This window comes from Stegostoma tigrinum, chromosome 38 (genome assembly GCF_030684315.1).
Source record: "Stegostoma tigrinum isolate sSteTig4 chromosome 38, sSteTig4.hap1, whole genome shotgun sequence".
Classification (NCBI taxonomy): Eukaryota; Metazoa; Chordata; class Chondrichthyes; order Orectolobiformes; family Stegostomatidae; genus Stegostoma; species Stegostoma tigrinum.
This window is the reverse complement of record NC_081391.1, coordinates 933,781-947,037: the sequence shown is the minus strand read 5'-3', so window position 1 is coordinate 947,037 and position 13,257 is coordinate 933,781. Positions and strand designations below refer to the sequence as shown.

At 42.6% G+C, this 13,257-nt stretch overlaps 1 protein-coding gene across 1 annotated transcript in view; it reads left to right on the top strand.

The window, feature by feature from the left end:
* dmc1 (DNA meiotic recombinase 1) overlaps window positions 1-13,257 on the top strand; it is a 151,112-nt gene that overhangs the window by 48,841 nt on the left and 89,014 nt on the right. The window contains exons 6-8 of the mRNA XM_048521125.1: window positions 10,743-10,795; window positions 10,986-11,027; window positions 11,319-11,391. Of these exons, the coding sequence (XP_048377082.1) occupies window positions 10,743-10,795; window positions 10,986-11,027; window positions 11,319-11,391 (168 nt within the window). The remainder of the gene's footprint in view (window positions 1-10,742; window positions 10,796-10,985; window positions 11,028-11,318; window positions 11,392-13,257) is intronic.

Below are 13,257 nucleotides of genomic sequence, written 5' to 3'. Positions count from 1 at the left end.
CCTTCAGGAAATGTCTTGAGTGAGGCTATGCAATTGCCTTCACTCAAATGGAGTTCCCCACGCTTAGTTGGACTGATGAAAGTGTCCACTTCCACCATCATACTCTGCAACTGATATACTCCACTTGCCACATTTTTCAACGTTAAAAGCAGTTGTGGTGCCTGTTTGGAGTTCAGTTGGGCTTCAGCTCATAGGCGCTTTTGCATGGTTACATCATTAATTCCACGTAATCCCAGCATCTCATTAAAAGTTAATCCAAAATCACAATCCTCTGCCAGTTATCTTAACCTAGTCAAAAATCCCAATACGGATTCTCCTGGTTCTCCACTTGCCGAATGAGACTGATAGCATCACGGAATTAGAGGAGGCTTGGGGTCATGATATTCCTTAACTAAATCCGTCAACTCTTGAAAGGTTTAGTATCTGGTGCCTTAGGGAAAGTTAGGCTCCTCACAACCGAAAAATCAGCCAGTCTAAAAACTGTCAGGAAAATTACTCATTGCTTTTCATCTGCCCCAATGTCATTTGCCGGGAAAAAATTAATGCATTCTTTCCACATACTGGACCCAGTCTTTGATGGCAGGGTTGAATGAATCAAGCTTCCCAAAAAATGGCATGCTGACAGAAATGCTTACCCTAACTTCAAGATGTCTGCTGCGAGTGAATTTCTTCATGTGTGTGCTTTTCTGGTCGTCACTGAAACAACTCCACAGAGGCCAGTATCCTGTCACCAAGTCACCCTTTATTTTCACATGGAGAATCCTTGACACTGATCTAGCTTTCTTAGAGCCAGTTCTGAGTGAACAGGATGTCAACAGTCTTGACATACCTGTTCATCTCTATCAGCGAGGGCTGCCGGATTGGACCATATTAACAGCCCCAATCAGGGAACTCATTCTATGAGGGTCAACTAGCTGATCTTGTTGCAATCACTACAGACACAAAAAGATTGATGGAGGGGCAGGTAGTGATGAGGAAGTGGGGACACTGCAGAAGGACTTGGACAGGCTAGGCTAGTGGGCAAAAAAGTGACAGATGGAATACAATGTGTGAAAGTGTGAGATTATGCACTTTGATAAGAAGAATAGAGGCTGAGATTATTTTCCAAATGGGAAAAGCTTTGGCGTTAATTAAGCACAAAAGGACTTGGGACTTGTCCAGCTCCCTGGCCAACATCTCTGTCTCCAGCTTGCTACATTGTTCCAGTGAAGCCCAGCACAAGCTAGAGGAACAAGACCTCATTTTCTGCTTGGGGACCCTACAGCCCTCCAGACTCAATATTGAGTTCAATAATTTTAGGGCCTGAACTCTGCCATGTCCCAGCCCCCCACCCCACACACCAGGCCTTATTACCACATAGCCTGCCACTACTCACTCCCTGTTGTTAGTCACTAACAGTCCCCATTAACAACTACTCACCCTCCCAGCCTGATCGTTAGCAACTCCTTTGTCTGTCCAACTGTCTTTCTCTCTCTTTGGGCTCTATCCTATCGTTTACTCCCCACCCCACGCACCTCCCTATTTTATGCATATAAACTGACGTTTCCCCAGCCACCATCAGTTCTGAGGAAGGGTCACCGGACCCGAAACGTTAACTCTGTTTTCTCCTCCACCTGCTGAGCTTTTCCAGCAACTTTGTTTTTGTTTCTGATTTACATGATCTGCAGTCTTTTTTTGTTTTTATTTGAATCCAATTAGCTAGCTTTCCCTAGATCCCATGCAACCTAACCTTCATGACTCATCTGCCATGCAGGACCTTGTCAAAGGCCTTACTAAAGTTCATATAGACAACAGCCACTGCTCTACCCTCATCTGTCCTCTTGGTTACCTCTTTGAAAAACTCTAAAAGATTTGTCAGCCATGACTTCCTGTGCACAAATCCATGCTGACTATCCCTAATCCCTAACCTTGACTATCCAAATGTTTGTTGATCCTGTCCCTCAGTATTCTCCTCAATAACTTGCTTACCACTGATGTCAGGCTCACTGGCCATTATTCCCTGGCTTCTGCTTACTACCTTCCTTAAACAATGGAACAACATTAGCCACCCTCCTGTCTTCCAGAACTGATGAAGCAAAAATCTCTGCAAGGGCAGAGATTTCTTCCCCAGCCTCCCACAATGTCCGAGGATGAACTTGATCAGGCCCAAAAGATTTATCTATCTTAAAGCGCTTTAAGACTGCAAACACCTCCTCTCTGGTAATATGTGTGCAGTCGAAAACACCTCCACGTGTTTCCCTTATTTCCTTAGCATCCATGATTCTCTTGTCAGTAAACACTGAGGAGAAATATTCATTAAAAGTCTACCCCATCTCCTGTGACCTCCACACATGGATGGCCATGCTGATCTCTAAAGAGACCTATTCTATGCCTAGCCACCCTTTCACTGTTAATATAGCTATAGAATCTCTTGGGATTATCTTTAACCTTATCTGCCAGTTACATCTCTTACCCTCTTTGCAGTCTTCTGATTTCCCTCTTAAGTGTGCTCCTGCACTTTTTATTGTCTTCAAGGGATTCACATGAGCACAATAGCCTTAAACCATGCCTCCTTCTTTTTCCTGACCAGAGCCTCAATATCCCTTGTCAGCCAGGGATCCCAAAACCTGCCAGTTTTTCCCTTCGCCCGTAATAGGGGTATACTGTCCCTGGACTGTCGATATCACACTTTTAAAAGCCTCCTATTTGCCAGTCATTGCTCTTCCTTCAAATAGACAGACCCTGCCTAATGGCCCCAAAATTGATCCAGCTCCAGTTTAGCACATTAACCCCTGGACCTGTCCCATCTTTTTCCATAACAATGTTAAACTATCGTTAGCATTCATTTTGAGAAGGCAAGAATGTGAAAGCAGGGATGTAGTACTGAGGCTGCATAAAGCTTAGTCAGGTCACAGTTGGAATATTGTGAGCGGTTTTATGCTTATAGCTAAGAAGGCCGTGGTGGCATTGTAGGAGTTCAGAGAAGGTTTACAAGAATGACCCTGAGACAAATGGCCTGTATATGATGAGCTGTGTCTGTACTCGATGTAGTTTAAAAGGATGGGGTGAATTTGATTGAAACTTGTGGAATGCTGAGAGGCCTAGATAGAATGGGCTTGGAGATTTTTCTATTATCAGAAGACACTAGGAACCAAGAACACAGCCTCATAATGAAAGAATGTCCTTTCAGAACTGAGTTGAAGAAGAATTTTTCCAGCCAGAGTGGTGACTCCCTGGAACTCTTGCCGCAGAAGGCTGTGGAGGCCGAGCCGCGAGTGACAGAGATAGGTGTGTGGACCCAGGGCACTAACAAACTACATCAAGCTTGACAGCTGGAGTCTTGATGTCTGCTGATTGCAATAACACACATGACACTGAGTCTTGGTACATCAGACTCTTGATTAATGAGGGGTCAATCGTTATGGGCAGACTGAAGTTGAGAAAATATCAGCCAAATTTGAATGGAGTAACAGATTTGATGGGCTGAATGGCCTCATGCTGCTATATCTTATAGTCTTAAAATCTATATTGCCTCTTTATATGGTACTGGTTTCTGGACTTTGCTAAGTAAATAGCATAAGCGCTGAAGGCTTCTGAGAAACTATATAGAGACAGCATAATGGTGACTGATTAAGTGCTCAGTGAGGTCATCACATTAGAGTTCAGAAGGCCAGTACTAGATATTTTTAGTCAACCTGTTCAGACACATTTTGGGTTAGGTGGGTTTGAGTCTAGCCCTTCTGACTCAGGTAGGGACACTATCACTGTTCCTTAAAAGTCGTGTCTTCCAAGTGGTAGATATTTTTTAATCAATCTATTTAGAGATATTATGACACCCCCCTGGAGCAGGTGAAACTTGAACCTGGGCCTCTTAGTTCAGAGGTATGAACACTACTGCTACATCACAAGAGCCTACTTGTCAGTGGTATAACCCCAAACAACAGTGGCTTGACCTGATGCCATTGAAAGTGGAAAATCAGCACAGCTGCAGCATCTCCATAAACCTGTGTGCTTCTGCTGGAATGCCTTTACTCATGCGATCCAAATATAGTGAGTCACTTTGTATAAAAACTAAGTGGTTCACAGTATCCTTAGCAATTACTGAGATGACGTCTTGTTAGCGGAAGGGGTTAACTTGCATTGCCATGACCCGATTGTAGCATCATGCATCTACGCTGAGTCTCAGTGTGGCCTCAGAGATGCTAGATTGACAGTGATAATGGGAACTGCAGATGCTGGAGAATCCAAGATAACAAAGTGTGGGGCTGGATGAACACAGCAGGCCAAGCAACATCTTAGGAGCACAAAAGTTGACGTTTCGGGCCTAGACCGACTAGGCTAAAAAATATATACTAATAATTACACTGCTGGTACTTTCTGTTGTCTGCAGAGTTCACTACAATGTTGAGAAGAGATAGATGCTAGAATCTCAGGAATTTACGTGGTGAAATTTTTCAGATTACATCAGTCCACAAATTTTGTTGTAAATCTTAACTCAGTGCCCCAAAGAACAGGATGAATTAGTTTTACACCCTGTTACCACAGCAACTGTCTCTGGTTCCATTAACTGCATTAATGGCTTTTGCTGCATCAACAGCAGTAACAGTTTTGCACTGTTTATTAAACAAACGCTGTAGCGTTTATTGTGGGGAGAGTGTGTTACCTTACTGCAGTAAGATTTGCATTTACTGCAAAAACCAGTTAAATGCCTTCCCCAGTATAACCTCTACAGTTTGGGAGGCTAAATACTATTGTTTTCTGCTCCTTAGTTTTCTAAGCTCTTCTCACACAGATTCCACTTCACAAGACCTAATGTTCTTCCTGCAGTCTGTTTTGCCACATGAAAACATCTATTCCCATTCTACTGAATCCCTGATTACTATAGCTTTTCCACACTTATTTCTCCTCTTCTGTGCAGCAAAGCCAACCATGGTGCAACAAATTTAGCTATTGCCACTTACACTGGGAGGCCATTCCTCCAGTTAATAGTATCCAAAGTTGTATATCAGTTTTGTATTAGAATGGCCACAGGAGACTGCAGAGTGACCATCTCACTGTATGTGCTATCCATGATATTCTTAGCCTTACAGATGCTCCACAGTGTCGCCAATCACCATTTCCAGCTCTGAAACTCAGGCTTGCAGGAGCTGCAGCTAGGGGCACTTACTACATTTTGGTCCTGGATGCTGGAATTATGCCCAACTTCTCAAGGAGAGAAGGAGGAGCATTCCATGTCCTTAAGCTCTCCTTCCACGACTTGCCCCTTTAAATTAAACCTTTAGATTGCCCTTAAAATCAAATTATATGAATTTCTATAGGCCCCTTCTTCTTTGGACCTCTGCACTATTGCTCTTACAAACTATAAACCCAAACTAAAGATTGCAGGTGGTCGATTTGAATTCTGGAATTAAGAGTCTAATGATGACAATGAAATGTTGTTGATTCCAGAAAAAACGCTTTTGTGGTTCAGGGTAGGAAACTGCTGCCATTACCTGGTTTGGCCTACATTTGACTCCAGACTCAGGAATGTAGTTGACTCTTAACTGCCCTCTGGGTAATTAGGGATAAATAATAAATGCTGGCCCGGACAGTAATGCTCACACCCTGTGAATTACTCAAGAAAACATAACCTCACTTAATTAGCTACTTCCTCTCCACCTATTAACACTCTCTTTTCAGACTATTTCACTGTGGTGCTGCTAGAGGATGCTCTTCCCAGACTAGGGCCTTGAAATAATGGGGGATGTGAGCTCAGTTGCATGGAAAATTATGGTTAAAAAATAAAGGTAGGGAAGGGCTCAGCAGAGTTTATTCCACATTCTGAAACAAGTAATAGGGCAGAGTATGGAAAGGGTCAGAAATCTAACTTCAGGCACTGCAGATAAGGGGACAACAATGAAATGGGGGGGCGGGGGGGTTGCAGTACACAGTGTGTAAATAAGATAAATGGGCTTGTAGTGTAGATTGAAGTTGGCAGGTAAAATGTTGTGGGTTTCAGAGATGTAGCTGCAAAGGGATAAGAACCGGGTCCAAGGAGACATGTCCTATTGAAAGGACAAGCAGAGTGCCTTGTTAGTAGCAAATGAAATTAAATCAAATAGCAAGAACTGAAATAGTCAGAAGGTGTAGAATCTGTGTGGATAGAGTTAGAGAACAAAAAAGGAAAAAGACCCTGATGCAGTTGTGTCCAGGCCTCCAAGCATTAGTCAGGATGTGGGGAAGAAAATCAGGAGGTAGAAATGGCACGTGAGAAAGGCCATATTACAATAATCGTGGGGGATCTTCAATATGAACCAAGAAAATCAGGTTGGTAGTGAATCTTAAGAAAAGGAATTCATGGAATGTCAATAGAACGTAGAAAAGTACAGCACAGTACAGGCCCTTCGGCCCACGATGTTGTGCCGTGGAATAATCCTAATCCAAAAATAAAATAACCTAACCTACATTCCCCTCAATTCACTGATGTCCATGTGCATGTCCAGCAGTCGCTTAAATGTCACTAATGACTCCGCTTCCACGACCACCACCAGTAAAGTATTCCATGCGCTCACAACTCTCTGTGTGAAGAACTTCCCTCTGACGTCTCCTCTAACGCTTTCCTCCTAACGCCTTAAAACTATGACCCCTTCTGGCAGTCAGTCCTGCCCTGGGGAAAGGTCTCTGGCTATCGACTCTATCCATGCCTCTCATTACCTTCTACACCTCGATCAGGTCACCTCTCTTCCTCCTTCTCTCCAGAGAGAAAAGTCCAAGCTCAGTCAACCTCTCCTCGTAAGACAAGCCCTCCAGTCCAGGCAGCATCCTGGTAAACCTCCTTTGCACCCTCTCCAAAGCCTCCACATCTTTCCTATAATAGGGCAACCAGAACTGGACACAATATTCCAAGTGTAGTCTCACCAGGGTTTTGTAGAGCTGCAGCATAACTTCACAGCTCTTAAACTTGATCCCCCTGTTAATGAAAGCCAAAACACCATATGCTTTCTTAACAATCTTATTCACCTGGGTGGCAACTTTGAGGGAGCTATGCACTTGAACACCAAGATCCCGCTGTTCCTCCACACTGCCGAGAATCCTGCCTTTAATTCTATATTCAGCATTTAAGTTCGACCTTCCAAAATGCATCACTTCGCATTTATCCAGGTTGAAGTCCATCTGCCATTTCTCAGCCCAGCTCTGCATTCTGTCAATGTCTCGCTGAAGCCTGCAATAGCCCTCGATACTATCAACGGCACCTCCAACCTTGTGTCATCGGCAAACATACTAACCCACCCCTCAACCTCCTCATCTAAGTCATTTATAAAAACTACAAAGAGCAGAGGCCCAAGAACAGAGCCCTGCGGGACACCACTCAGATCTGACCTCCAGGCAGAATACTTACCATCTACAACCACTCTTTGCCTCCTGTCAGCCAACCAATTCTGAATCCAGACAGCCAAATCACCCTGTATCCCATTACCTCCTGACTTTATGAATGAGCCTGCCGTGAGGAACCTTATCAAATGCCTTGCTGAAGTCCATGTACACCACATCCATTGTTCGACCCTTGTCAACCTGTCTCGTGACTTCCTCAAAGAACTCAATAAGATTTGTAAGGCATGACCTGCCCCTCACAAAGCCATGCTGACTCCCTTTAATCACGCTATGCTTTTCCAAATAGTCATAAATCATATCCCTCAGAATTCTTTCCAAAACCTTGCTGACCACAGACGTAAGACTGACTGGTCTGTAATTTCCAGGGATTTCCCTATTCCCTTTCTTGAAAAGAGGAACAACATTTGCCTCCCTCCAATCTTCCGGTACGACTCCCATGGAGAGTGAGGAAGCAAAGATCTTCGCGAGCGGCTGAGCAACCTCTTTTCTCGCTTCCTGGAGCAGCCTAGGATAAATCTGGTCTGGCCCTGGGGACTTATCAATCTTAATGTTTGCCAAAATTTCCAGCACATCAATTTCCTCAATCTTGATCTGTTCAAGCCTGTTTTCCTGCTCCTCACAGTTCTTATTCACAACAAGGTCCCTTTCCTTAGTGAAAACTGAAGCAAAAAACTCATTTTGGGCTTCCCCTATCTGCTCAGACTCCATGCACAAGTTCCCTATGCTATCCCTGATCAGTCCTACCTTCTCCCTGATCATTCTCTTATTCCTCACGTATGAAACATAAGATGTTTTTTTGGAGCAGCTTGTGGTAGAACCCACTAGGGAACAGACAGACCTGGATTTGTTGATGTCTAATGAGGCCGAAATTGATGAGAGAGCTTTTGGTGAAGGAACCACTACGGGGCAGTGACCATGAAATGATAGAATTCACCCTGTAGTTTAAGAGGAGGAAGTTGGAATCAGATGTATTATTATTGCATTTGAGTTAAGGTAACTACAAAGACATGAAGGACATGATTGGAAAGGGACCCGAACAGGGAACGTGGTAGAACGGCAATGGCAGGAGTCTATGGGGATAATTCAGGAGGCACAGCAGTAATTCATCCCAAGGAAGAAGAGGGGAGGACAATGCAAACATGGCTGTCAAGGGAAGTCAGGAACAGCATAAAAGCAAAAGAAAGAGCATACAATATGGTGAAGATTAATGAGAAACCTGAGGTTTGGAAAGCTTATAAGATCTAGAAGAAGATAACTGTAAAAAAAAAAGTGGGCGAAGATGAATATTGAGAGTTAGTTAATAATATACAGGAGAATTTCAAGAGTTTTTTTAAGGTATCTAAAAGAGAGGCAAGAATGGACATTGGACTACTGGAAAATGAGGCTAGCGAAGTAATAATGGGGAATCAATGAAATGGTGAATGAACTGAACAGATACTTTGCATCAGTTTTACCAGAGTAAGACACCAACAGCACACCAGAACTTCAAGAGCTGTGAAGGGCAGAGGTGAGTATGGTGGCCATCACTAAGATGAAGGTGCTGGGGAAGCTGTAAGGTCAGAAGATGGATAAATCACCTTGACCAGATGGACTACATTCAGGGGTTATGACATTGATGGTGATCTTCCAAGAATCACAGGAATCAGGGATAGTCCTGAAGAACTGGGAAATGGCTGATGTAACACCCCCATTTAAGAAGGGAGGGAGGCAGAAGAAAGGAAACTCTCAGCTGGTTAGCCTGACCTCAGGCGTGTTAAGATTTTAGAGTCCATTTTTAAGGATGAGATTGCTGAGTACTTAGAAGTGTATAGTAAAATAGGGCTGAGTCAGCATGACTTCCTCAAGGGCAGGTCATGCCTGACAATCTGTTAGAGTTCTTTGAGGAGGCTGTGAGCAAGTTAGACAAAGGAGAGCCGGTAGACTTGATCTATTTGGATTTCCAGAAGGCCTTTAATAAAATGCCGCACAGCAGGCTGCAAAATAAGATAACAACTGATGGTGTTAGGGTTAAGGTACTGGCACTGATAAATGATTAACTGATGGGCAAAAGGCAAAAAGTAGTGATATAGGGATGTTTTTCACGATGGCAGCTAATCACTCGTGGAGTTCCACTGGGGCTCATGTTGGGACCACACTATTGATGCTTTTCATTAACAATCTGCTTGAAGGAACTGAGGGCATTGATGCTCAGTTTACAGATGACACAAAGATGGGTGGAGCGACAGGTGGTGTTGAGGAAGCAGGAGGCTGCAAAGGGAATTGAACATCCTATGTTAGTGGGTAAAGAAGTGGCAGATGTAATGTAGTGTGAAAAGTGTGATGTTTTGCACTACAGGAAATAGAGGCACAGAGTATTTTTTAAATGGAGGAAGGCTTCATAAATCTGAAGCACAGGGGGACTTGGGAATATTTGTTCAGGATTTCTTAAGGTTGACATGCAGGCTCACTTGGCAGTTAGGAAGGCAAATAGAATGTCAGCATTCATTGTGAGAGGACTACATTACAAGAACAGTACTGTACTGCAGATGCTGTATAAGGCTCTGGTCAGATCACATTTGGAGTATTGTGAGCAGGTTTGGGTCCCATATGTAAGGAAGGACTGCTGGCATTAGAGGAGGCCCAGAGAAGAATGATCCCAGGGATGAAGGGCTTTGTTAAATGGGGAACAGCTGAGGATTCTGGGTCTGTACTAGATCGAGTTTAGAAGAATGAGGGATCTGATTGAAATTTACAGAATTCTGAGAGGCCGGGATCAAGTGGACGTAAAGAAGATGTTTCTACTTGTAGGAGAGTCTAGCACCCAAATATACAGCTACAGAATGAAAGAACACTCCTTTAGTACTGAAGTCATGCAGAATTTCTTCAGCCAGAAGGTCGTTAATCTGTGGGACTCATTGCCGCAGAGGAATGTGGAGGCCAAGTCATTGCGAGTGTTTAAGCCAGAGATGGTTAGGTTTTTAATTGGTATGGGTATCAAGCATTATGGGGAGAAGGCAGAAGAATGAGGTTGAGAAACGTAAGCCATGATCAAATGATTGAGCATACTCAGTGGGCCAAATGACCGAATTCTGTATCTAGTGCTTCAACTGTGATAACTGACTATGAGACACTCTTTCCATTAGATTAGAATTCATAATGCATTTTTGAAAATTGATAATGACATATCTAGCCAGAACTGTTACAGAGCAGATGGAGACTATTGTGCCTGCACCATTTCTATTACCTGGTGTCAATCTCCTGACTTTTCCCCACATCCCAACCCACCATTTCTATCCAAATAATTATTCAATGCCCTCTTGAATGTCTGATATTATGTTCTAATATTTAACTTGCTACAATTAAGCATAGAAAATAAATAATAAATTACTAACATTTACTCTATTGCTTTGCAGCAAACTGTTGGGTGGTGGAATTGAAAGCATGGCAATCACAGAGGCATTTGGCGGTGAGTGCAACAGACACAGAGGCCCTAGTACCTATAGGGAAGATACAGCAAACAGTGAAAACAATAATGAAAACACTTCAAAAGCCTGGCTTTAACGCACTTTGAGTTCTTCAGGATGTAGAAGACACTATGCACAATTTTTTTTTCTTTTATTCCTTGCTTAGTAGTTAATTCCCGATTTTATTTACAGAATTTCGAACTGGAAAGACACAGCTGTCTCACACTTTCTGTGGTAAGTTTCCCTAAACAAAGCATTAAAATCCTTAGCTTAATACTTCAAAATATTTTGTTATCAATGTAGGGTGTGGAATTAGATCATCTGCGTCTTTGTTGTAGTTCAAACAAAATACTGCAAATTTTGGACTTTAAATACCAGCAACATAATTTTGCTTCCATATACTGGTCCTTTCAATTGAGTTGAAGCCGAGATAGGAAACACTGAAATGAGATGAGGTAATGAAGTATAGTGATATAACTGCCTGTGATCAGAACAGTGCCAATTGATTTGTCTTTTTCATTCTAGTAACTGCTCAGCTTCCTGGACCTAGTGGATATTCTGGAGGAAAGGTGATCTTCATTGATACAGAGAATACCTTGTATCCTTTGCATTGTTACCCTTTTCCATTTTGTATTGCTTCTGTCATGATTTCTGGTAAATAAATGCAGCCCTTGTAAGGTCCAAATCTGTGGGCCGCACACAAATGGCATATCTTCATTCAGCACCCAGTCTGATTATTGTTTGGCCACTGACACATTTATTTTTAGATACTTTCTTATTCACTGATGCTCTCTGCTTCACCTAGACCTCCTAACTAACCGATTCCCAATGTGCTGTGGATGTTTGAAGGCCTTGAAAGGCACTTGATCAATAACTGCTGTTGCTATCCAGAAAGGTGTTGGGAATAGTTGTGCATGTGTGCATTGCTTAAATCTTGCCCATCAGTGGTAGGAGTTTGAATCCAACAAGAAAACGTAATATAATTTCGCAGTATATAAATGTATTGCCATGGGAATTCCAGTGCCAAAATTCATTACTTAGATATGTGTGCCAGTAATATCACAAATTAGCATTATGATGGGAATTCCACAGCATTTCAGTGTAGCTGCAAATGATATAGAAAAACGTACATTTTCTAGCAACAATTTGCACTCTGCTGGGATCTCAAACTAGAGTGCAGCTTGGACTTGATGAGAAACTGGGGATTTGGAGTATGAGGGAATCTTGGATTTATTTTTTTTTCACTTAACTAAACTCATTTAACTCAAATTTAATGTTTATGTGAAGTTTAAATTTGTTCCAGCCTTAAGCAGAGATAAACATGCTCTTTCTTGAGAGCAACTACAATTGGCTAATAGCTAATTTAATCTGGTTTCTATAACTGCAGTAGACTTGACTTTTCCATGTCCTGAGTAGTATAAATTCAAAGTCTTGATTTCAGCTCGTACTAAGTGTGGCCTGGACTGAGTGAGAAGTTTAAGTTTTTTGAGGGGAGTAAGATGGTGAGCTTTACTTTTACTACCTTTTGCACCTTCCAGTATTTGATTTTTTTCTGCAGTACCAGGAAGAAACTGATTGGCGAGTAACTGGTAAGTTATTAACTATGTATAATTGTTCTAAATTAAGGTATGCGCAGGCGACTCATCTAAATGGCACATGCATCCTTTAGCATTTCATAGAATCATACCCTGTAGAGCTGACAGAATGCATTTAGCCAAAAGGTCAGCAATGACCTTTTGAAGAACATCCTAATCAAACCCAGTGCCCTCTCTGTCCGCTTAATGCTGCATTTATCACAATTAATCCAACTAGTCTGGACACAGTGGACGATTTAGCAATGACCATTCCACCTAAACTGAACATCTTTGGACTGTGCGAGGAAATTAGAACATCCAACAGAAATCAATGCACACATAGGGAAGTTGTGACTCTTCTGTTAGGGGAAACATCCTCTCAGAATATACCCTGTCAAATCTCTTAAGAATGAGATTAACTCATTCTTCCAAACTCCCAATAAGTGGAGTCCCAAACTGTTCAAACTTTGCTCATAAAACAATCCCTCCATACTCCCTAGTGAACCTTCTCTAAACTGCCTCCAACTACCCCAGATGTCGTCCCACCAGCACCTGTATAGTTGCAATAAGACTGCCGTACTCTTATTCTCCAAAAACTATGGAATAAGGGTCAACATTCCATTTGCCTTCCTGACTACCTGCTGCCCCTGTGTGGTAGCTTTCTATGTTTCATTCGCAAATACCCCTGAAACTACTGGACCTATGCCTCGCTGCCCACTTCACTTTCAATAGCCAAATGTACAAACAAATCAACGGGACACCCATGGAATCACCTATCTCCAGACTCATAGCAGAGGCAGTGATGCAAAGACTAGAAAAGATGGCCCTTCCGCTAATCCAACCAAAAGTATGGATATGCTACATGGACGACACCTTTGTCATCATTAAAT